Below are 20,012 nucleotides of genomic sequence, written 5' to 3'. Positions count from 1 at the left end.
GTCTAAAAAAATGCAAAAATTATATGGACGAGTCCGGAGTCGAACCGGAGACCTTTCGCATGCTAAGCGAACGCGCTACCAACTACGCCACACGCCCTTGAGGGTTAGAATGGTCCCTGGCGGGATCGAACCGCCGATCTTGGCGTTATTAGCACCACGCCTTAACCAACTGGGCCAAGGGACCTTTCTGTTAAAAGAAGAATAGGGAATTTTATCACGTACATCAATTGTGTTATACACAGGTTTGCAAATATCTAAACTTGACGCGTTTTCAATCGTATAACCTACTCTACTACTATGAATTACTTATTGATCTCCTAGACTATCGCCCCTTCCCCTCCCCTTCCTCATCCAAGACTTTTTGCGGTTAATCAATAATCGGATTCAATCCAATTCAATTTATGGATCACACTCAGCATACTCAAACGCAGGCAACACAACAATCACCTGCTACCCAAGTGGATGAGAATCCTGAAGAGTCTTCTAGAATCTGTCGACTAATTTGTACTACAGAACAACTTAGCTATATTGATCTTAAACCTGATGGTTTACACCCGAATGAGAAAAAGAGTTGGCTTGCAGGAAGACATTCTAATTGTGATATTGTCTTAGCATCATCATCAAGAATATCTAATTATCATTTTAAAGTATGGTTTAATCCTTCTGATAAAACACTTTGGATCCAGGACACATCAACAAACGGAACACATTTGAATAATAATCGATTGGTTAAAGGGTCTAATTATATATTGAATCAAGGAGATGAGATTTCTGTCGGTGTAGGTATACCGAAAGATGTGGTTAAATTTGTAGTATTGTTCACTGATGAATATAATCCTACACTGGTATCAACTTCAATTAATGGAGATTCCAAAAAGGAAGGAATTTATAAGGACTTTATTATAAAAAACGATACTATTGGTCAAGGAGCATTTGCAACTGTCAAAAAGGCAATTGAAAGATCAACTGGAGATTCTTATGCGGTTAAAATCATTAATCGAAGAAAAGCTATAAATACTGGAGGTATGGTTGGAGTTGAAAGAGAATTGGATATTTTAAGAAGATTGGATCATCCCAATATTGTAAAATTGAAATCTTTTTATGAAGATCCAGATAATTATTATTTGGTTATGGAATTGGTTCCTGGAGGTGATTTAATGGATTTTGTTGCTGCTCATGGTGCTATTGGTGAAGATGCAACTCAAGTAATCACCAAACAAATACTTCGAGCAATAGCTTATGTTCATAAAATGGGGATTTCACATCGAGATTTAAAACCAGATAATATTTTGATCATGCAAGATGATCCAATATTAGTTAAAATAACTGATTTTGGTTTAGCAAAAATTAGTGATAGTACAACTTTCATGAAAACTTTTTGCGGAACTCTTGCTTATGTTGCACCAGAAGTTATTACTGGGAAATTTGATGCTTCACAATCTTCTGGAAACAATCGTGACAATTATTCATGTTTAGTGGATATTTGGTCATTGGGTTGTTTGGTGTATGTCTTATTAACAGCTCATTTACCATTTAATGGGAAAACTCAAGCACAAATGTTTCAAAAAATTAAACTGGGTGAATATCATGAAGCTCCATTGAAAACAATTGAAATTTCAGATGATGCAAGGGATTTCTTACATCATTGTTTACAAGTTGATCCTCGGGATAGAATGAATGCTACTGAAGCTTTAAGTCATCGATGGCTTATTGGAGTTGATCAAGAGAATTCTCAAAATATTATCAGCTTATCGCAATCACAATCACAATTGTCAAGGAAAATCGAAAATGGTTTACCAATTACAACTTCGATGAGTCAAATCAATGAGGATATAATGATGAGACCATTGGAGAAGAAAAAGGATAATCAAGAATTCAAGGTTCCTCGTAGAGTTGTACCTTTACCCCAATCTCAACCTGTTAAAAGATCGTTACCTTCCCCTTCAGGAAGTCCACCAAAGGATTCAAATTCCAAGCAAGCAATTTCACAACCTAGAAAGAGAGCCAAAATAGATGGTGAAGGTTCATTTCCATTACAGAGACAGGATGAGATATTGAATATACCTCTTGATACGGTAATTAGATTATCACCAACTCCATATTCCAAATCTCAAACTCCCATTTACATACGTCAAGGGTTCATAACATATGTTATTGGAAGAAGTGATGTTTGCGATACAGTTGTGAATGATGATAGAATCTCAAAAGTGCATTGTATTTTTGTTAAACGAAGGCACCCTGTCCATACCTTGAGTATTCATGAAAGTCCAGCACATGGTCTAACAGACATTTGGCTTCATGATGCGAGTACAAATTCGTGTCTTGTTAATGGTGTATTGTTAGGGAAAGGGAAGAAGACCCAAATATATAATGGTGATTGCATAGACTTCTTTAAAGACGTCAATGGGGAAAGAATAGGGTTTAAAATTGAAATCATTGATCAAACAGGACTTTTCAATAAAGGTAATCGACTTTCCGATCATGATATGGGGCTAGTGAATGTTTTAAAACAAGATACCCACGATATGAAATTTGATCCATTTAAGAAGTCATCATCGTCATCATTTGAAGGTGGAGATATTATAACTAAAACCAAGAATCGGATTTCAAAAGAGAATAATAACAATAATAATAATAATAGAAATGAATCAAGTACTACCACTAAAAGAGCTGATTTACAGATGATTCATGATAGACCTATAGATAGTTGGCCATGAGATTAAGCCATATATTAAATCTCCTATATACCTTTCTTATGCCATTAAATTTCTGACATCTGATTCCAAAGGTGATTTTTTCCTATATGAAAATTCATTATTATTCTCCTTATCGGTTTTAATTGAGGTAGTGTCATTATTATTGCTAGTTGCATCAGCCAATCTTCTTAATTTGGAAGTCTTTGTTAAACTCTTGATAATATGATCTTTAACTTTAATCATCTCCTTCAAGTTATATATTTCATCTTCCTTTTCCTTGATTGAATTTTCCAATTGTCTTTCCAGTACTGTTGATGATGGTGATGGTGGTGGTGGATTACTGGAACCAGCAGTAATAGCACCTTCTTTATAACTTTGTTTAAGTTGAGATTCAAGAAGATTTATATATGAAGTATACTCTTCAACTTCATAAGTCACTCGTTTATAGAATTCTTCTAAATTAGCCATCATCATTTGTGAAGATCCATCTCCCATTAAATCATTTAAAGTATCATTCTTCAATATTATGGTTTCAGTCTTTTGTAAGTTTGTAAGTCTTGTTAAATGTTCCAACTTTTCATTAAGTACTTTATTCTCTGCTTCAATTTCGGCATAACTCTCCAAATTAACTGTATTATTATTATTCCCCACAAGTGTTTCAGTGCTTATATTACTTGAAATACTCAGGTTTACCTTTAACATATTGATTTCTAGTCTTTGACTTTCAATTGTTCTTTGTAAATCTGCAATGAATCGATCTGAATCTCCACCAGGTCCCAACCTGGTAGATTTATTACTTTCAACATTCATAACAATATCTTTAGCTCGTGCAGCAAATCGAAGAGTATTATAAGTTTCAGAAACATATTGAGATTCAGATAAATTACTCATACCGGGACCAACATGGATAGTACACAATATCAGCACTAATGAAGAACCTGATAAGGCAGGTTGAAGTAATCTGGTTAATTTGGAATCACGATAAGGAATATGATCGTTTAATAACGAATGAGATGCCACCGATAATTTATTGATCACTGTTGATAATGCCAATAAAGATTTATTGATATAAGAACCTTCCTTTCTTCGTTCAAGACTTGAAGCAGCCTTTTCTGAACCGGCCAAATCACAAAGTGAGAGAGTTCTGTTTAATTCAGTATTATTGGACAAATCTATAGTGGTTAATCGTATTTGAAGAATAGCATGAGATCTTGATGACCTGGAATTATAATCAGTAGCACTTGTTTTCCGATTATTATCACCTCTTCTTAAAAGCTTCAATAATTGATCTCTTGAGTCAATTGTAGGACTGGTAATTCCTATTATTTTAGTTCCATAGACAGGATCATCCCGAATCTTTAATTCAGCCACATTTGTAGGGTTTAACAAATCTATAATCTTTTCGTTATATATTTCCAAATAAGATATGGCAACTGTATGAGTTTTACTATTGGTTTCATTCTCTATTTTGTTGAATAAATCATTCACTGCCAATTCCACAAATCCAGGGTCCAATTCGTTCCCCTTCATAGAATATGTTTTCCCTGATCCAGTCATACCATAAGCAAATACTGTACCATTATAACCATCAGTAAGAAATCGTTGAACAATCTCAGAACACGATTTTTCATATACATGACGATTGGTAAGTCCAATATCTGAAATGAAAACATTATCAAATGTAAATGACGACCCATCAGTGCTATTAGCTATCAGATTCTCATACAGATTAACTATCCATGGTGAAGGTTGTAAAGGGTGTATACTATGAGGATTCGGTCTAATGGAAACACTAATGGTACCAGTGTATGGTTCTTGAGGTCTATGAAGTGGAGTAGAGGGTCTGGAAGTTGACATGGCTGATCCAGGACGCGAGGAGGATTGTTGTCTGGAAGAAGGAGAAGCAGGCCGATATGAACGAGCTGACGGTGGTCTTCGAAGGTCGCTCACACTATGACGAGTAGAGGACCCATTGGAAGATCCCGTAGTGGACGAAAGTGACGTTTGAGATGATGACAGCATCCCTAAGCTAGAACGCGTACGCATAGGAGTCGATCTCGCGTATGACATAATAATTTATTAAGGGGTGATATGAGTAAACTCTTTAAGTACAAACAAGAAAGGAAAGGAGGTTTGTGATGTTATGAAGTTTTGATCCAAAAAATTACTTGCTATTTACAATTAGCCTATACAGGTAATCTGTGTCGTGTATTGCAGTTCCAATGCTTATGTAATCAATAGTGGCATGGTTTATCAGTGATATCTTTACTGAACCAAATCTTCCATTGACTATATTTTTTATGCATGACACTATCTTCTGTGTCACATTCACTTTTAGCTATGATGGCAGATCGAATATCAGCATAATGTACACTAAAGCAAAGTTTTCTAGAAACCACTGAACCGATTTCCAATACTTCTCCAAAGGCACTAAAGTCGTGTTTGACATCTTTGATATCAAAATCCACTGATAAGTGCGTGGCCGGATTAGGATAGTATAACCGATTGTCTGATCTAGTCTTTTTATGAAGAACTTTCTTAGTTAATATAAGGACCCGACGAGATGAAAGATTGGTAACTTGATGAATCAAATATCGAGGTAATGGTTCCAAATATATATAGTCATCGATATTTCTAGGATTTGCCCATTCAATTGATGGTGTAATCCCATGGAATTGAAACTGCCCACTTCTATGAGCATATTCATAGAATAACCGAGCATCCGCTGCAAAAATATAACACAATTTTAAAGTATTAAACAGTTCTTGACTTTTCATCATCACTTGTTCTAATGGTCCTCCACACACTTGGGAAAGAACCATATTAATTCCAAAGTCTTTAGGGATTCCACTTATAATGATGACTCGATTCGAATGTTCCATATGCGACGAAGGTCGACGGAGCTTCTCTCGATAAACATTCCTAATGTTGGTGCTTTTATTGAGTAAAACTGACATGGTTTTACTCTTTTCAGAAAAATCATACTTTTGTACAGCTGGCTCTTCCATAATTGCCTTTGATGAAGGGGTTGTTGTTGCTTCTGGACTTTGAAGCATGCCGTGATTGTTCATCACATCGTTCTTATCAACAACGGTCGCCGTGAACCAACTGAGTTTACCTGCAAACCTCAAAAGACCAGGTTGATGGTGAGCTGTCAGTGGTGTTCCAGACTTATTGTTTGGAGTACCACTACTCGAGATCGAGCGGCTCCGAAACCAACTCCGTGATGCCAGTTGGGCTTTCTTTCCGTTACACTCATAATCATAATCATCATCATCATCATCATCATTTCCATCACCATCGTATGATTTGAGAATCTCATCTCTAATCTTATTGTGCATCTCATAGACGCTGATACCCTCCATCACTTAGCAGCGATGATTGTTAGCAATTAACGTATAGTTTGTCTTGGAGCGAAAAGAGGAACGTCGTTAGTGACGAAAGCAAGGCGATATATAACGTATAAGCAATTTCAGCAGTAGTTGAAGAGAGACTTACAGAGAAGGTCAGTTACAGAAGTATGCTTTTTGCACCCAATGAATGTCGCACACAATAGAAATCATACTATGTAAGTACGAACAGCACAGTATATAAGCATATTTTATGTAGTTTAGTTAGTACTGTATAAGCTACTGAACATTGGAAGCTGAATATACTGCTGAATATTGACGGCTGTATATACTATTGGATATGTGACGGCTGCCAGTTGTTCGAATGCAACGTGTGCTTGTTTCATGATTACCTGATCTCATCACGTGACCAAACAAGATCAAATAAATAAACAGTGAAAACAAAGTACTTTACTCTTCATAACTGTATTTACTATTAAACTTACCAATGTTCTCTTCAGAGTATATAAAGCTAAAGAACGAGTTACAATTGACCGCAGAAAGTGAGCAAGAAAGACAACATATGATAGCATTGGTGATCATGCGTATAGCCTTTGGTCATGGCAAGAGTGAGAAAGAGAAGACCGCGACTCCCCCACCACCATCATCATCATCATTATCATCATCAGCTTCACTGGTCAGTACTGAAGCCAACGTAAGACATTTGGTAGAACTTGAAGTGAGTAAGATCAAGCAACAAAATGCAATGAAGATCCAAACCCAAGAAGCTAAGATCCAAACCCAGGAAGCTCGTATAAGATCACTAGATAAGGAACTTAAAAAACTTCGACAAGGAACACAATCTAAAGGTTCTACTTCTGTATTAGCCAATATGAATTATCTTTCACCAACAATTAATTCTTTTAACAAATCCATTCTTTCATCATCTCCAGTTCGTCACGTTATGACTCCATTGAAGAGACCCAATCGAATCACCAAAGATGCTGGAGGTAAACGGAAATATTTAAATTACAACAAAATAGCCCAAACACTTACGCGAACACAACGGTTGGAACGAAGAAGGAAAGAAATTGATGGTGAGTCAGATACAAGTAGAATATCTGAAGTTTCAGATGATGAAAACATGGTGGGTGGTTCACCTACACCTGAAAGTCCTCATAAAGCTAAGAAAATACGACTTCCAAAGACTAATTCACAACTTCTTCTTCCTACCCGTACGACATTAGGTGAAGATGATTTGAATTCAATTGGATACTATCAAGATGCCAATTTTACAGATGTTAGTCCTGTAAGACAACCATCTACCAACATCAATGATAGTATTACAGTAGATACCACGCAAACAGGAACAAGTATAGGTACAGGTACAGGAACAGGAACAGGAGCAACATCAATACCCGAGGCAAAGGAGCAACCTAAAAAGAAACGGAACATTTTTGAAATAGAGTAACATATATACATAAATATATTAGTAAGCTATATTCTTATACTCGACACCCGAACACCAACAAAATCTGGGGTACTCACGACCCCGCTGAAGAATATTTTTCCACCGATCAAATCAACTTAGTAACTGAAGGCAAAACCTACACCCAACTCTCTTTTTACGCCAACAGTATAATATTATCTATCACCTAATATGCTTCAAGCTAGAGGGTGTATGAAATCCCTTAGTCGGCGATCTGGAGCCCGGTATCTTGCACTGCTTAGGTACGCAAGTTCTTCGGCATTTGTAGCTCGGACTGGGCCTCTTCAGAGCAGCTTGGCGGAATACGCCTTTCCTCTGTCGTTCGCACCACACCAAATGATAGACATTGACCAATGGTTGATGAAGGATAAGGAGGCTAACAAGGATGAAATTCCTGTGGTCGAGAAGAAGGATGAAGATAACAAGAAGGATGGAGATGTACCTGTGGAGAAGAAAGATAATGAAGTTGATAAGGAGAATACCGATAAGGAGCCGGAATCGGAGATTGAATCGCCGGTTGATCTGAATTCTGCTAGCGTACTGGGATCAGATGGTGCAGTACCTCCTGGAGGAAATAACAATAACAATAACAATAATAATAATAATAATAATAACAATAATAATAATGACGATGATGATGGTGTTGTCAGTGAGGAGTCAAGCATAGCTACTGATCCAAAGACAGGATTGTACCCTCCACTTTTAGCTATACCCATGAAGGATAGACCTCCACTCCCAGGGAGACCATTTGCCATCAACTTAACCGATCCTGATGTGATCAGATCCGTATACACCATTATAGATAAGAGAGAACCTTATTTTGTGTTGTTTCATACCAAGAATCCCAAAGAAGAAGATACCGACGTCATTAAGAGTAAAGACTCAGTTTATGATATTGGTGTCCATTGTCAGATCATTAGACATACAATTCCTAGACCTGGAGTATTCAATCTTTTAGGTTATCCTATTGAAAGATGTGAGCTTCATGAATTACATACTCCTTCTTCGTCGTTATCTGAAACATCACCAGCTAAACCTGCCGCCAGTTCCAAAAAATCAAAATCAACTAGTGTTCAAGAAGGCAACGAAGTCACAGTTGAGGAAACTAAACCACTGGAAACTGATGATTATCCTACTTCATATTTAAAAGATTTAAAGGTTTCATTTGCTTCTGTTAAGCCAGTACAAGATAATCCTTATGACCAGAGCTCAGCCGAAGTTATTTCTTTAGTTGAAGCTTTGAAGTCATTACTTGGTAAGTTGGGAGGTAAGAATCCACTTGAGAAGCTTCAAATAAGAGAAGGGACAGAATTATTGAAGAATCCTTCTAAATTTGCAGATTTTGTAGGTTCAACTATTCATGGTGATCCTAAAAAGATTCAAGAGATCTTGGAATCGTTGAGTGTTCAAGATAGATTATCAAAGGCATTAGAATTGTTAAAAGTTGAGTTAAATGCTAGTATGATCAAAGAGAGTACCATTCATAACTTGAGTGCCAAAGCAGATGAATATCAAACAAGATTATTTATTAAGGAGTTCATCAAGGAATTACAAAAGAGAGCAGGAATCACTGAACAAGAAGATAAAAAGACCTCAAAGTTCGATGAAAGACTTAAAAAATTGAGATTAACTGATGAAGCAATGGAAGCATATAACACGGAAAAGGCCAAATTGGAAAACCAAACAGACCATTCCAGTGAATTGGGAGTTTCCGAAAGATATCTTGATTGGTTGACTCTGATTCCTTGGGGAATTTATTCTAAAGACAGATTCAATATTCGTGCTGCAAGAACCATTCTTGACCGTGACCACTACGGATTAAAGGATGTAAAGGAAAGAATCTTGGAATTTATTTCTTTGGGTAAAGTTTCAGGAAAGGTTGATGGTAAGATATTGTGTCTTGCTGGCCCACCAGGAACAGGTAAAACTTCAATTGCCAAATCCATTGCTGAAGCTTTGAATCGTAAATACGTTCGTATTGCTATGGGTGGTATTCATGATGTCCATGAAGTTAAGGGTCATAGAAGAACATATATTGGTGCCATTCCTGGTAGAATTATCCTAGCATTGAAAGCCGCAAAGACTTCCAACCCATTGATGTTGATCGATGAAATAGATAAGTTGGATTTAAGTAGAGGTGGAGCTGCTGCTTCAGCCTTTTTGGAAATCCTTGACCCGGAACAAAATAAAGAATTTGTCGATAATTATATGGATGTTAAGGTGGATTTATCCAAAGTCTTGTTTGTTTGTACAGCCAACTATTTGGGTAATATTCCCGCACCATTAAGAGACCGTATGGAAATTATTGATGTTCCTGGTTATACTAATAATGAAAAGGTTGAAATTGCCAAACGTCATTTGATTCCTCAGGCTTGTAAGAAGGCAGGTCTTGGAGAAGGACATGTTGGTATTCCATTAGAGACCATAACCAGAATGCTTGAGAAGTATTGTCGTGAAAGTGGGTTAAGAAATGTCAGAAAGCTTATCGATAGAATTTTCAGCAAAGCTTCACTTAAGATTGTTGAAGAAGTTGAAAAGCGTGACGACGAATTAGCAGCTACTCAAGTTAAGGAAGAAGTGGAGACCAGCAAGGAGGAAGCTGAAATAATCGAACCCGAGGTGAAAATCCCAGTAGTCACTACGCCTGTCGAAGAAGAAGTTGCTATTACAACAAAAGATCTGACCAGTTCCGATGAATCATCATCTTCAACAACAAAACTGGAGCAAAAGGAAGTTGACACAGTGAAAGCCAATGAATTAGATGGAATTGAGATTCTCTCACCAGATGAAGAGATTCCAAAAATGAATATTCCTGAAGATATTAAATTAGAGATTACTCCCCAAACATTGAAGGATTATATTGGACCTGAAATTTACACTAGAGATAGACTTTATGAAACTCTTGTGCCTGGTGTGGCCACGGGACTTTCGTATAGTTCTTCTGGTAGTGGAGACGCATTATACATTGAATCGATTTTGACCCAGCCAATCTCCTCGGGCATAGGCCATGCTGGAATTCATGTAACTGGTAGTTTGAAGGATGTGATGAAGGAATCAGCCTCTATTGCATATTCCTTTTCCAAATCGTTTATGTCTAAGAATTATCCCAAGAATAGGTTTTTTGAAGCTGCTGAAGTTCATGTTCATTGTCCTGATGGAGCTATACCAAAAGATGGACCATCAGCAGGTATTTCATTTACTTCTTCATTGATTTCTTTGGCCATTAACCAATCAATTCCTGCTACAATTGCCATGACCGGTGAAATCACTGTTACTGGAAGAGTATTAGCTGTTGGTGGGTTAAGAGAGAAGACTTTGGGTGCTAAAAGATACGGATGTGATACCATTATTTTCCCCAAGGATATAGAGAATGAACTTGAAGAGATCCCTGTTGAAGTCAAGGAAGGAATCAAGTTTATTCCTGTTGAATGGTATCATGAAGTATTTGACATTATCTTCCCCAAAGTCTCGAAAGATCAAGTCAATAATGTTTGGAAAGATGATTTTGCAAAGCTCGAGGAGAAAAGAAAACTGCATAAGAAATAATATAACATGATAGAATAGTCTTTAAAACTCTGTATATAAATTAATTAAACTCCATAGTATAACTTAAACTCATGATATTATTTTTTCACCTTATCAAAAAAGTCCCTTATTTCTTCTTCGGTTACAACTTTCCCTTGTTCGGCAAAGGGTTTAAAGAAATCCCGAAGCTTGGATTTAATCATATTATATGCTTGCAATCCTTCGACTGCTTGTTCCTTTGGAAGAGACAGAAGGACATCGGTCCCCAAGTCTAGAATTGAACCAGTAGTAGATGAATTTGTATCTTCATCCTTTGGAGGTTCATACACTGGATCGGATTCATAGAGGTATGAATTTGATTCCAAGAAACGATAAACTTGGTTTGAAGCGTCCAAAGTCAGTTTATACTTGATTAAAGAGCTTCTAAAGGAACTGTTTAAGAATACCGAATAAGGTATGAATTGTTTCTTTATTCTTTTAATTTTTGGTTCATCATTGTCAGTCTGTTTATCATCATGGTTCAACCAATGATTATACTTTTCTTTCCATTCATCGACCAGTTTTAACTCTTCAAAATGAGGCAACCGTGAGTGGACCACCCCGTCAACAGTACGTAGTACATCGAACACTTTGTGGTACAGTTGAACACATTTCCAACATATGAACTGGTCAAAAGCCCCTAGACTTGGGAAATAAGGAATTATAACTTCATCATTATCATCATCATCATCACCATGATTATCACCGCTGCCATCAGTTTGAGCATCTTGACCTGGACCTGGAAGTCGATCAAGTATGTTGCCGGTACTTGTAGCCGTGTCCTTCGCCGGTTCGTTGATGCCCACTACGCAGTTTAAATGGTACCAGTCTTCACCGCATTCCACCCCCAAGAAACACTGAATCATGGTGCCTGTTTCCTCCAACGGATTATATAGCTTCTCACAGGAACAAAACTTGCCGTGGTAATTCTGGTTATATCTATTGGAAGAGGAAGGTATATCATCTTTAGGAAGCAGAAGAGATCTAAAGCTATTTCTTCTTGCCATATCAATTGAACCCGAACGCGGTCTAACCGTCGCAGTAGACTCACCAGGCAACTCTGATTCACCTCGAACAGTACACCCTTTTGAGTTAAGGATTCGGGTGGTCCCACAGTCACATACAAAGTCACGCTTGGAAAACAACTCCACTAGTTCATGAGTAGAATGACATCGTATCAGACACGAATAACATACACCCACTGGAGATTGCGCCGTGCCACAAGTCAAACACGCATATACCATTTGTCGTAGAGGACCCTTGACATAAGTACATTCATTTGGATCAAAGGGCATGAGCTCCTTTGCCTCACGTTCAAGCGCAAGCTGTTCTGCGATATAGTCGACGGCAGTGAGCTCCGTATCAGTCATAATGAAGCACCTATTAAGCCGTGATGGGGATCGTTGTAGTGAGAAGCCGTGGTAAGCCGTGGTGGTAAACCTTCTACGGCGAAAAACTAAAGCGCGATTGATTTAGTCGATGGAGAGATATGGTACTGTAGATATACCACAGAATGATATGGGTATTGTAGATACACTATATACGACGTAAGGTACATCAAACAGCTTACATGCATGTTACATATAACAGTAGTATTAACGATACTAATCTAGAAATACAAACGGAATTTAATCAATGCAATATATACTCAAATTTTAAGCCAACCCTGGAATCTCCTTAACAATCTCATCAAAAGATTCTCTGTATTCACCAGTCTTATCAGCATTCTTCTTGGTCTTCCCACCATTAGGAACAATCATAACACATGAAGTAGGTCTTTTGGTGGCTCCAGCAGATCCCAAATCTTCCTTTGATGGAATAAATACATAAGGTACAGATGAATCTTCACATAAAACTGGAATATGGGAAATAACATCAGGTGGAGAAATGTCCCCAGCAACAACAACCAATCCCTTCTCTCCCTTTCTTAAAGCCTTGACAACTTCCTTAACTCCTCTCTTAACATGTTTAGCTTTCGATGCCTTCTTAACAGTCTTTAAAATCTTCTTGTTCATCTTCTTGGGTGCCAATGGTTGTGCAAACTTCAAAAGAGCTGGTAACCTCTTTTCATAGTTATCTTCACCACCTTCGACAGCAACGGTCTTGGTTTCCTTCTTTTCCTTCTTATCTTTGCCCATGGCTATTTTATTGTTTCTGGTTGATGATAGTAGTATTAAGTAATGAGTTTGATAGCAGAAATTGTGAAATTTTTTTTGATGTCTCGATGGCGTCACGTGACTGCAGACCGACACTATATACTGCCATACCCTGTTGCATATACATATACACTAGACGTATACACTATACCACACTACAACCATACACTGTACATACACTTTTCATATATATCCATTATGTCCTCATATCGTCCTACGACTTCCTTGAACCGCAAAAGAAGGCGACCTCATTCCCCATACATTTCCAATGAGCTGAAGTTGGAACTCGAAAACCATCACCATCCACAACCAAACGAACTAATCCCGGATGACGACAGAGTATTCCGCCTTTTGAATAAACTCATCTCATTGTCGTCATCGTCCAATTCATCGTCCCCTACAACTCTAGTGTTTGTGTTATCAGCATCCGAAAGACTCTATTTGGAATCAGAGCAAATATCCACCATACTAAGAGACCGGTTTGGTCTTTCAGGGCTTGAAATGGCTTCTCAAAGTCCAGGGTCAATTGAGACTTTGGCCATGGCTTATGGGAATACAGCAGCAGTGGTAAGCTCTGCAGTGTACATCAGTTTCTGTCTCTGTGCTAAGATCAAAGACGTTTCACGTTGGAGTACTTATACTTTGAAATCACTGAACTTTAAGCTACAATTGATAATACCGAAAGTTATCAATGATTCGGTACTAGATGCCCTTTCAAGATCATCAGAATTGACTTCAATGGATTCCTGTTCCACAACTCTTCATCACTGTGTACATACTGAAGTTCAAGCTATTCAAATAAGATCAGACCTCCATTCAATGATGGTGTTCTTATCTAAGCTTTTGGAGTTGGACCAATTCAAACTGGTGTCACCACTCCAATTGAAAGACTTTACTTCTAACCCTATCTTTGCTGTTGCCAACGAACCAGCATTGTATAAGAGACACGAAACAGTTCTTATGGAGTCCAAGAATGCCATACTTGACTATGTTCTACAGTGATGGTTGTACTTAAGTAATTAGTTCTTATTTATTTTATCATGCTAATATTTTATATCGTTCAAACACGTGCAATGGTAATACCCTTCTTACGACGAGAAATAGCAGCAACCTTATCACCTAAAGATAAAGCCAACCCTTGACCCTTGGATCTTATTCTCACATGTCCAACAATAGGTCCATCACTGGCCTTTTCAATACACAAATTGGCCAACCCATCTTCCCCAAATGTCGACCGAGAATACAAGTTGGCAGATAAAAACTTACATTCTTCTCCAGTGATGGCTCCAGGGGTCAAACAATTCATATGAGTTCCCTTCATAAGTTCATCCAAATATTCCTTCAAGGTGTGCATATCTGATTTGACAGTTATCTTGTTCTCCCATTCAAATTCATTCCACATCTTCCGGAATTGACTTTCAGTACATGTAGCAGGCTTGATATAGTCCATTATGTCAACGTTAATATCGTTCAAAATCACTATAGTGGAATCATCTGAATGCTGTCCATCAAATACAATGTTACCGAAAATAACACCCGTATCAGCTGAAGAAACCTTGATTGTGGTTTGTAATCTATGGAATCCATGAGGTCCAACATTGGCAGTAGCTGGTTTATCAACAACCTTCAAATCTCCAAGCACGGCAAACTCAACAGACAAGTTCCGTAAAGTATTGGTGGTTTGATTCACTAATAAAACGTCCAACACAATATCAAATTGATGAACCTTGATATAAGCTTCAGCATAAATAGGATCAGAATAACCAGTCAATTGTAATACTTTATCTAATTTGAAAGAAATATCTTCTCTTTTAACAGCACTACCTGTGGCTAACTTAACATCATCCTCATCATTAGTTGAAGTTGCCTTATTGGAAGTAAATTGTCTAAACACAATAGAATCGTCTGCTTGTTCAGCATTGCTTTGAAATTGTTTAGCTAATTCTTCAGCCTTTTCAGATTCAACTCTTTTGATTTGACTTTCAAACGCTTCCTTAGTTTCTTCCAAGAAACCTTTCAGAATAAGATCAGCATCATCTTCATCAGTTAAATATCTAATGTTGGAAAGTATTCTATCAGCAGAATCTTCATCAATCTTCTTTTCAACTATGTTGGATTCACCAACTCTTAGAATAGATACCATGATTAACAATGCTTCAGCTCTTAAGGGGTTCAATATCTTACCAGGAGTACCAAGAGACTGTAATCTTAATACCAATTTAACTAAAGTTGAAGATAAAACAGCTGCCAAATAATAATCACTTTCCAAAATAAGCTTTCTAATGGGATATTGATCTTGATTTTCACTATCAACCAATTCAACGGTAAGAGCATTTTCAGTGGCATATGTTCCATCAGGTAAAATGATTGGGCCAGACTTCTTTTCTGTCGAACCATTAGTACCATTTGCTACTTCTTCACCATTTGAATGATGCTTCTTTTCACTGGCTAAAATTGGAACTTCACCAATGACTTCTCTAATACATTTCCATGCTTCTTGAACCAACTTTGCTTCCAAGCTATATTCACCAATAATCCAAAGTGATCCACGGAATACTTTGCCGCTCTTCAAAAGAGGTAAGACTTCAACAAGCTTGGAAATAATAGGTTGTCTCAAATGAGGGAACTTCTCCACAACTTCCTTGACCAAAACAATCACTTCATATGCTGAAGTGGTATTTAAATCGACCATTGATTCGAGTAATAAGTCTATAACATTGGTGGCCACCTCAACAAACTTTACAGCCAATTGATGAATACCATTGATTAATATTTGTCTGTATTCAGCAGTCTTATCTTCATTCAGAGATGAAGTTCTTTGTAATTCTTTCTTCAATAATTTCACAACATCTTCAACGTTTCTACTGGAGATCAATTGTAAGGTCACATTCAATGCCTTCTTACGAACATCAATATCTTGACAAGAGAGGATTCTTAAGATATCCAATGATAAAGATTGAAGAACACCTGGATTCTTTTTATGAAGATCATTGATTCTTTCCAAGGTAATAATCTTGACATTGTTATCAGCTTCTTTAACAGCCAATTCGATGAATTTGGAACCAGCCAATAAAATAGACTTTGAACTACTCGATAAAGCAGTCAAGGTGGTGGCAGCCTCATAAACAACTGAACTCGAAGTACTTTCAATGATTTCAGCAATTAAATCACCGTAACTTGGAATCAAATGAGGATTTGAAACAGAATCTTTCTTAATGAATTCAAGGAATGCTAATTGTAACAAGGGGTCCAATGAAAGAATATCAGAATGAATAATAAAATCCACCGCTGAGGCTCTATCTAACACACCCAAACAAATAAAGGCGTTTCTCTTGCAAGTGGAATCAGTTTCCTGCTCCAAAAACTTATGAATCATTTCTGCAGCATCAGGGATCAAATGATCAGATACTTGATAAATACTGAATAATGCAAAAACAGCATTCTTTCTGACGTAAGCATTTCTATGATCCAAACACTGTTGAACATTTGGAATCAAAGTTTCCAACAATTCTGGTTGTTTCAATTTGCACAAGAATCTTAAAGTGTTCCCCCTTATATATTCATTAGGATGTTGTAAATCTCTTTGTATGGCATTACAAACAAGAATCATTTCATGTCTCATTTTACCTTGATTGTCCAACTTGGGACACACTTCCCAGTAAAAGTATAACAACTTCTTCAATTCCTTATTCTTAGAGGGCATAACAAACCGAATAATGTGCATCAACAAATCTGGCATTGAATCTCCATTGAGAATGGTGATCAAGATCTTCTTCATGGCATCGATCTTCTGCTCATCCTTACCCTTTTCTAATAACGCCTTGAAGTCGTTGACCGACGTACTACTGGCCTTATTGGCCTCGTAGACCAACGTATAACAACCTTCGGACATTGGTGGTGGTGGTGGGTTTAATTGGAGAAGAGTGAGTTGGTCCGACAACTTTTCAGTGTTTTGTTCTTACGTGTTTGAATTATTAGTTGAGCGGGACACGACTAGAACAGTATAGACTTACTAAAATAGTAGAAACATAGTACATTACAGTTACTACTACAGAATATATTACTGTACAAAATAGAACTGTAGTATAGTATCTTTCGGATACTGTGCATCTCACTAGTAGTAGCATCTTACCAGTGTAAATATATATTAATCATCACCATCTGGATTAACCAATACTAACCTTGGAAGACTTTCGTTGTCATCATAATTAAGAGTACTGGGTGCACTAGCGATACTGGCATTAATTTCTTCATCACTTTTAGTGTTATAACCTGGGTGTTGATAATAAACACCAGCTGCCATACTTGATGAAACACTTCCGGAAGAAGACGAAGAAACAGAACTTGCCCTTTCCAATTGGGTAGCATTGGAAGAAGAAGTAGCTTCAGCATCTAATAACTCATTATTTTGTTCACTAGAATTAATAGTTGTATTGTTGCTAGTGGTGGTGCCATGAGCTACTAAGCTGGTCCTGTCAACAGAACTTGTACTTGAATAGGTATTACTTGTGAGTATAGTGGCTTGAGAAGCATCTGTGTTGGTGCTTAATACATGTGTCAATATCTTTGATGTCTCAGTACCAGATCTTGCAAGTGGTGATCTGGCACCAATTTCCGAATCATCAAAATCATCTGCTTCAGATCTTAAAAGTCTTCGTTCTAAATGTCCATGTTTTAATTCAACCCCACTTGATTTCTTATATTTGGATCCAGCAGAACGTAAGTATTTGGCAGTTTGAATGGCTGATCGATCAATAACTTGTAATGCAGTGGGTAATTTCCATTTCCCTGGTCCAGTATCATTATTGGCAGCTCCAGAGCTCTTCCTAATGGTAGTCACATAAATTGATCTTTCTCCTTCTCCAGGACGTAAGTTAAAACTTTTTTTTAAAGTGGCTAGATTGACATTCCGATTAGAATTTAAACTTTGAAACGATCCAATAGACCCTGTTTTACGGTGTCCAAGACTTCGAGATATAGAAGATTTAGCTCTTAATTCAACGGTGTTCAATCCTGATACAGTGTCCACACTTTTTTGACGAGCCGGACCTTTATTAAAGGGCACTCGATGAGTTGATGAGGCACTAGTATTGGTTGTTCTGATAGAATCACTCTTCCCAATTACATTTGATTTGGAGGAACAAGGAGTAATTATACCTCCAGGTGAAAACATCAATGCTGCTGCTTGTTGTTGTTGAGATGGAATAGATGAGGGTTGAGAAAGGGTTCTAGTAGGAGCAATTTTTGGAGATACAAATGGCTGTTGTTGTGGATGTTGAGTTGAACTCAACTCTAATGATGTAGATGAACTAGTACTAGAATCTGGTACTATAGGACCAGCAGGATACGGTACTGATGGTGATTGAACAAGACTATTATCAAAAGAGTCTATTCTACCATTATCATTCCAAACTTGACGAGCATAAATATCATTGATAGGGTATGGTACTTGAGCCATAATGCCATGATCTTCTTCAGATCGATTACTTCTTGTTTCCAAGGCTAAAGTATACGAATCCTTCCTGGAAGAGTTTTTAGTAATCAAAAACTCATCTTTAAAATCATCACCATCATCATCTTCTTCATTCCTGTTAATATCTTCCTCATTAGGAGGTTCTGTAGAATCCTCTCTACTATGAAAATATTGAGCATGAGTTAAAGGAGCTTGATGCCTATAAGGTGTATCACTTTCGGCTTCAGAATTCTCCGGACTTCTACTAGTGCTTCTGCTTCTCGAACTGGTACCAATAATCTCACCTTCATCATCACCGGAGCTTTCATCATGATAATTCAAACCCGAACCATCGGTAATCTCCGACTCAATCTTTTCAATTATATCTCTGAAATCAGCCACATTTGAAAGGTTGTCTTCAAACTTTGCATCTTTGGAAGCAGAAACTGGACTCCCAACATCATCCATACTGTAAACTGGACCAACAAAGTCAAACTCTGAATTCATGAGATCTGGTGGAGGTTTCCTTCTGGGTGCCCTATGACCTGAAGGACTAATATTAGTCACTTCAAATTCAGAATGCTCTGGAATACCTGATTCCGTCAACCTAGTAGGTGAATATGGAACTGGCCCCAAGTTGACCAGATAAGCAGGTGAACCACTGACTCTGCTTGAGTTCTGAAGTGGCTTACTCGATAATGGTCTCATGGGAGAACCCAGAACAGATGATACCTGTGGGGAAGGAAACAGGGAATCTCCAGATGATGGAGCTGCTAATTGAGCAGATAAACGATTGTGATGATGTCGACTATTATTTGCTGGAGTTTGAGGATTAGAGTACTCAGCATTCACTGGTGATTGGGGTTGGATTTGAGAAGATTCATGGGGTTTACGATGATGTGTGGCATTCTCAATAGGAGGTATCAGGCGAGAACCCTCATCAGAATCTTGAGGTAGATGAAATCGGTCACTGGCGACATTCAGTTTAGGCTGGTCCGCTGTTTCAGATGTATGATGAAACAGGCCTGTTTCATTATGACTAGACCCATGAGTATGTGCGTTGAATATGGAGGAAATGCGTCCACCAAATAACTTGGAACTTCGCTTCTCCATTGAGGAATTACTTTTCTTTCAAAGTGTGTCGGTCAGCCTAGATACTCAGTAAAGCATTTGACTTCATTAGTGTTGGCAAACGTTACTATAGTTATTCTTTAAAAGGACACAACACCCGAACACCGGAATGCGAAGGGCCCAGACCCAAAGAAAAACTATTATACTATTACTGAACTGCATTTCAGAACCAGGAATAATTCTGTTAAAGTTGTT

General features: G+C 37.6%; 10 protein-coding genes and 2 non-coding genes across 12 annotated transcripts; 4 read left to right on the top strand and 8 right to left on the bottom strand.

The window, feature by feature from the left end:
- Positions 1-24: 24 nt before the first annotated feature.
- Positions 25-97, bottom strand: KQ657_000358. Its single transcript has one exon. It is a non-coding gene; the product is annotated as a tRNA-Ala (tRNA).
- Positions 98-110: 13 nt separating this feature from the next.
- Positions 111-184, bottom strand: KQ657_000357. The gene has a single exon. It is a non-coding gene; the product is annotated as a tRNA-Ile (tRNA).
- A 217-nt stretch (positions 185-401) lies between these two features.
- Positions 402-2,717, top strand: RAD53 (serine/threonine/tyrosine protein kinase; the record flags this gene model as incomplete). The annotated part of the gene is made up of 1 exon (XM_043191207.1): positions 402-2,717. One exon carries the CDS (start codon positions 402-404, stop codon positions 2,715-2,717), a length of 2,316 nt encoding a protein of 771 aa, XP_043049219.1.
- A 36-nt stretch (positions 2,718-2,753) lies between these two features.
- KIP2 (Kip2p) lies at positions 2,754-4,742 on the bottom strand (the record flags this gene model as incomplete). The annotated part of the gene is made up of 1 exon (XM_043191206.1): positions 2,754-4,742. The coding sequence occupies one exon, from the start codon at positions 4,740-4,742 to the stop codon at positions 2,754-2,756; it is 1,989 nt and encodes a 662-aa protein (XP_043049218.1).
- A 188-nt stretch (positions 4,743-4,930) lies between these two features.
- Positions 4,931-6,061, bottom strand: KQ657_000354 (uncharacterized protein; the record flags this gene model as incomplete). The annotated part of the gene is made up of 1 exon (XM_043191205.1): positions 4,931-6,061. The coding sequence occupies one exon, from the start codon at positions 6,059-6,061 to the stop codon at positions 4,931-4,933; it is 1,131 nt and encodes a 376-aa protein (XP_043049217.1).
- Positions 6,062-6,533: 472 nt separating this feature from the next.
- KQ657_000353 (uncharacterized protein) lies at positions 6,534-7,496 on the top strand (the record flags this gene model as incomplete). The annotated part of the gene is made up of 1 exon (XM_043191204.1): positions 6,534-7,496. The coding sequence occupies one exon, from the start codon at positions 6,534-6,536 to the stop codon at positions 7,494-7,496; it is 963 nt and encodes a 320-aa protein (XP_043049216.1).
- Positions 7,497-7,850: 354 nt separating this feature from the next.
- On the top strand, positions 7,851-11,060 carry PIM1 (ATP-dependent Lon protease; the record flags this gene model as incomplete). Its single annotated transcript, XM_043191203.1, has 1 exon — positions 7,851-11,060. The coding sequence occupies one exon, from the start codon at positions 7,851-7,853 to the stop codon at positions 11,058-11,060; it is 3,210 nt and encodes a 1,069-aa protein (XP_043049215.1).
- Positions 11,061-11,137: 77 nt separating this feature from the next.
- Positions 11,138-12,448, bottom strand: KQ657_000351 (uncharacterized protein; the record flags this gene model as incomplete). Its single annotated transcript, XM_043191202.1, has 1 exon — positions 11,138-12,448. One exon carries the CDS (start codon positions 12,446-12,448, stop codon positions 11,138-11,140), a length of 1,311 nt encoding a protein of 436 aa, XP_043049214.1.
- A 285-nt stretch (positions 12,449-12,733) lies between these two features.
- NHP2 (snoRNA-binding protein) lies at positions 12,734-13,216 on the bottom strand (the record flags this gene model as incomplete). The annotated part of the gene is made up of 1 exon (XM_043191201.1): positions 12,734-13,216. The coding sequence occupies one exon, from the start codon at positions 13,214-13,216 to the stop codon at positions 12,734-12,736; it is 483 nt and encodes a 160-aa protein (XP_043049213.1).
- Positions 13,217-13,432: 216 nt separating this feature from the next.
- KQ657_000349 (uncharacterized protein) lies at positions 13,433-14,236 on the top strand (the record flags this gene model as incomplete). Its single annotated transcript, XM_043191200.1, has 1 exon — positions 13,433-14,236. One exon carries the CDS (start codon positions 13,433-13,435, stop codon positions 14,234-14,236), a length of 804 nt encoding a protein of 267 aa, XP_043049212.1.
- Positions 14,237-14,294: 58 nt separating this feature from the next.
- SEC26 (coatomer subunit beta) lies at positions 14,295-17,126 on the bottom strand (the record flags this gene model as incomplete). The annotated part of the gene is made up of 1 exon (XM_043191199.1): positions 14,295-17,126. The coding sequence occupies one exon, from the start codon at positions 17,124-17,126 to the stop codon at positions 14,295-14,297; it is 2,832 nt and encodes a 943-aa protein (XP_043049211.1).
- A 255-nt stretch (positions 17,127-17,381) lies between these two features.
- Positions 17,382-19,799, bottom strand: KQ657_000347 (uncharacterized protein; the record flags this gene model as incomplete). Its single annotated transcript, XM_043191198.1, has 1 exon — positions 17,382-19,799. The coding sequence occupies one exon, from the start codon at positions 19,797-19,799 to the stop codon at positions 17,382-17,384; it is 2,418 nt and encodes an 805-aa protein (XP_043049210.1).
- Between the last annotated feature and the right edge of the window lie 213 nt (positions 19,800-20,012).

The sequence above is a fragment of the Scheffersomyces spartinae genome, assembly GCF_019049425.1.
Source record: "Scheffersomyces spartinae strain ARV_011 chromosome Unknown scaffold_10, whole genome shotgun sequence".
Lineage (NCBI taxonomy): Eukaryota > Fungi > Ascomycota > Pichiomycetes > Serinales > Debaryomycetaceae > Lizanozyma > Lizanozyma spartinae.
The sequence above is the reverse complement of the archived record's forward strand: the minus strand, read 5'-3'. Positions and strand labels throughout refer to the sequence as shown.